At 45.8% G+C, this 4,500-nt stretch overlaps 1 protein-coding gene across 1 annotated transcript in view; it reads left to right on the plus strand.

Moving 5' to 3' along the window:
* Positions 1–4,500, plus strand: part of LOC103798390 (microtubule-associated tumor suppressor candidate 2-like) — a 27,975-nt gene extending 23,475 nt beyond the window's left edge. Inside the window, exons 8-9 of the mRNA XM_009070645.1 lie at positions 230–327; positions 4,284–4,500. Coding sequence (XP_009068893.1) covers positions 230–327; positions 4,284–4,500 — 315 coding nt within the window. The remainder of the gene's footprint in view (positions 1–229; positions 328–4,283) is intronic.

Consider the following 4,500-nt stretch of genomic DNA (forward strand, 5'->3'; position numbering starts at 1 on the left):
AGTTAGAAATAAGGGCTAGTTCAGCTCTGTCCCTGCTCAGTGCTCTGCTGATGACTGCACTTAATTCATTTATTTGATGTGGTGGTATGAGTTAAGTCTCAGCTGCAGCCAAGATGACCAGCTACATCTATCCTCAAATTTTGGAAGCTGTTCTAGGGACAAATAAAGAACAAATCATCTTGGATCAGGTGTTGGATGTTCTTCAGTTATAACAAACCTTTTGTTGCAGGTTGAAAAAAATTTAAAACTGGAAGAAAAAATCACCATGCTGCAACAGCAGAATGAAGAACTCAGAGCCAGGATTGAGCAAAATACTGTCATAACAAGGTTTGTGCTGATATTTACAATCTGTCTAAGCTTAAAAGGATGCTCTGGATCTTAATTGCCCAAGGCTGACACTTATTTCAGAAGGGGAAAAACTTACTTCCCTCTGAAAATGTATTGGTATCTTGATCCGCTTGTTTTCTTTAAAAATCCTTTTTATATTGGGATTTGTCTTTAACATAAGGCCACATATCTGTCTGTATATTTCCATGATTTTGACATGCTGCTGAGAGTAAACTTGTTCTGATCTCAGTAGCAGTGCCCTGAGACCCATTAGTCAGTGGGTAATGAGGATAGGAAGTGGAAAGATTTCAGGAGAGACATCCTAACAGTGTCACTGTCAGTCAGGTGGGGTTATCCTTTGGCAGGTTTTTTTATCAGCACTGCCTGTTTGCAACCCTGCCACAACTTGACATGGGTAACAAGGTTCCTTGTTTTAAGGTGGCATATAAAGAGGAGGGTAGGACAGTCCCTGTCCCAAAGAGTTTATAGTCTCCTATAGAAACCACAGCTGGGGCCAGGCAGAAGAGATGCCAGGAGGATACACTAGAGCTGGTCTTGTCCCAGCATAGCAATTGCCTAGCTGTCATTGCAGCCAGAAATTTTATCATTGGCTAAAAATGCAATTAAATTTTTAGCTGACTTTTTAAAGTGTCGTATCTCGGACTTTAGTTTTTGTCTTTTTAGTGCCTCATTTGTTAATAATTCAGACTTTTAAAATTCTCTCCAGCATACAGATATTTTTAAAAGGCAGCAATGATTGTCCTACCATTCAGATCGGGGTGAGGTTTATGTTTCCTCTCACCTGATTACAAATACCTATAACACACATATCATTGTCTGAAGTGGGTGTCTACAGCCTTTCTGTGCCTGGGGAGGAAAACTAGGAATTTTTAAAGTCTGGTTCACCAGCCCAGTTCAAGCCACCTGCTTTTGGGCTGGACAAATTGTGGCCTGGAAGTGGCAGTGTCTCTCTGTGCCTGACAGCAGCCAGGGTGCCTGGTTCAGTGCTTGGCAGCTCTGCATTGCAGCTACCTGTCTCCAGCTGGGCGAATAGCACCCTCCCTCTACTCCCTGCCTGTATTCAGCTGCAGCACTTTGCTTCTTGCCTGTGACTATGAGGGTACTAGTTTTTAGAATGTCTTTTAGGAGAAATTCTGAATTTGAAGTCAGCCTGGAAAGCCAGCTTTGACAACAGTAATTTTCAACAGTCACTCTCCGGGGACAGCTCTGGGGCAGCTGTAGGAACAGCCAGGGCTTTAAAGTTGGAGTTATTAAAACATGCATTTTCTTGGCAGCAGTAGCCATCCCAATTACTCATTTCTGTTGTACTGGCACTGCCTGGGAAGTGCAGCATGAATGAGCTCAGGGAGCTGCCCTCACTGGGGAATAGCAAGGATTAGAGCTATTTCTGCCAATTTGTAGTTCAGGTGCCCAAGCTGCTATGGCAGCCCAGCAGCAGTGAGAGCAAGGAGGAAGCCAGAGCAGACTGCAGCACAGTCAGGAGGGAGTTCCCAGAGGCACTGAGGGGTGCACCACAGAGTATTTCCAATTATAGCCAAGTGCTGGTACAAAGGGAAGGACAAAAGCCTTGCAGGTAGATCATGCCTCAGCTTTGGATACAGGAGCTCCACAGAACCTCTGCTAGGACTTCCCCAAGCATTTGAATAAATCATCTGATTTCCCACCATTTCAGATACTCACTCCAAATTTTTTTGCCCTTTGGACTGAGAATGTTTGTAGAATGGTAGTTTATAACACCCAAGAGATTAAGGTGACCAAGAAGGTGTTTGTTCACTGTTGACATAGCCCAGACACCTAGTGACCTCTGGACCTTTTGAGTTGAGGGCACAACTCAGGCACCTTCTGCTGCATCCCTATCATGTTGGTGTGCCCCTGCAGACCTCTGTGGTTTTATGGCTGTGATTGATTTGTTACAGCTCCTTAAATTAAATTGCTGGGAGACTGGCAGAGAAACACATCTGATCATAAGTTTGCTATGCTGGGGAAAAAGGTTTCCCCAAATGAGTTAGGTCTAGAATTGAAACATATATTTCATGATACAAAGTTACATAAACACATTTGCTTTTCTACTGCCTGTCTTCCTTCTCCTGCATGAGCAATGAAGAGGGACTGAAAGGATCTCTGTATCTTACTGTGTGAGACTTCCCAGAGGACAGATACCATGCATTCTACTGTACCTCTAGCAAATCTCATCGAGCCTCTAATGTAAAGGAGCCTGATACACACTGCACTTGCCTCCTGTCCAAGCAGTACCTTTAGCAGAGGAGGGAGCTGAGCCTGTCACTGTGGACTGCAGTCTGTGCTGGTATAACCAGCCTCTTCCCAATGCCCAGTTGAGGTTTTCCAGCCAGTTACACACTAGGAGCTGCACAAAGACAGGGAAAGCATGTGCTTTTTTATGTTTTCCTCAGAAAAAAATGCTGGCTGAAAAGGATGTAGTGTGACTTTGAATGTGACTTTTATGGCCTGTCTTGTTAGACACCACAAAAGAAAAAGTAATTCCATGTGTACCGAGAGGCTTCCTATGGAGTTACTTCTTCAGGATGAGCTCCCATGTGGACTTTGTCATGACTGTTGGACCATGAGCTCATGCTGCACCTGGTTCCCCAGTGATACTGAATAGGATTTTTCTTCTCTACCAGGCAAGCAGCTTTCTGAAAACTTCTGTCAACTTGTGCCCTGTAATCCTTCAGCTCTGCTAGCCACTGTTCCGTGGTTCAAAACTTTCAGGAAATGGGAGAAGAAACAGACATATTCTTGGTTAGCTGAGCTACATTTATGCAGGAATTGAGGGTAAAAAGAGCAGAAATTCTTAAAAAATCTTCTGTAAACAAAATTGCAAATGCCAACTCCACCCTCTTCGAGGCTTTTGGTGAATGAACCAGCAGTACATGACATCTGCTATAGGCTTCAGGCTACACCCAGAAAAGGAGTTGTACATAATTTTGTATGTGCAATCCAAAATCCACCCCCAGCTGCTGCTGAACACTGGAAATACCTAGAGGAAGGTTAGGTTCCTCCCTACTAATTTCTATAAAATCTTAAATTGCTTGTAAATCAGGTTAGGCATCTGCCCAGAGTTGCCCCAGGCTGATCACATCAAGACCTGGCTCCTGCCCAGGTATAATGAGGCTGCAGAAGCTTGGTGCTCCTACACACATCCTTCAGGACATAGGTGTTGTCAGCACATGCCCTAAACACATCACAGTCAGGTCCAACAGTCTACCTGCACTGCTCCATTTCTTTCAAAACCAGTCATCTGGCTAGATGAGTGCATACTCACTAAGGCTGTGCTGCCCATAGGAGATTTCCATGCCTCAGTTCCCAAAAAGCCATCAGATTATAGGGCATTCTAGGCATAACTCCTCCCTGGTCCTTGCTGGTGAAGCTTCCTTAGTGTTGCTGTCAGGAATAGATGCTTTTTCTTGGGACCAAGGAGGAAGGAGCTCCTCATGACCTTTTACAGGGGAAAGGGAAGGACTTGAAGCTGAGCTGCATCCTGCATCAGGAGCATGGAGAGGGCAGACTCCCTGTTTGAGGTGCCTCAAAGAGGTGTAGAGCAAAGACACGGGTGCATCTGGAGGCAGAGTCAGACATTGGGGGAGCAGCTGTGACTTGTGCAGATGCCTTTCTCACCCAGCAGTGAAGAGATCAGGGAACAGCTGTACCCCAGCTTTGGCAGCTCACTTGCAGCCCTAGAGGCAGGGAGATGGGATGGGATGGGATGGGATGGGATGGGATGGGATGGGATGGGATGGGATGGGATGGGATGGGATGGGATGGGATGGGATGGGATGGGATGGGATGGGATGGGATGGGATGGGAAGAGGTGCTCGGTGTCCTGCCTGGCCCTACCTCTTGTGCAGCACTGGCTACATTAATGCCAACATCTTTGCCCTGGTGTGCCTTACATGTTGTCCTGCTTTTCTCTCCAGGCAATTGTCAGAGGAGAACGCCAATCTTCAAGAATATGTTGAGAAAGAAGTGGAAGAGAAGAAGAAGCTCAGCAGGACTAATGAAGAGCTCCTCTGGAAGCTGCAGGAAGGAGATGCCATGAGCCCCATCAAACTCCCACCCACATCGTCCACTTCTTTTTATGGCTGCTCATCAGGGAATTCCTCTCCAGCAAAAGTCAGAACCTTGCGGCGATGA

Source organism: Acanthisitta chloris, unplaced genomic scaffold, assembly GCF_000695815.1.
Source record: "Acanthisitta chloris isolate BGI_N310 unplaced genomic scaffold, ASM69581v1 scaffold25662, whole genome shotgun sequence".
In the NCBI taxonomy this organism is placed as follows: Eukaryota; Metazoa; Chordata; class Aves; order Passeriformes; family Acanthisittidae; genus Acanthisitta; species Acanthisitta chloris.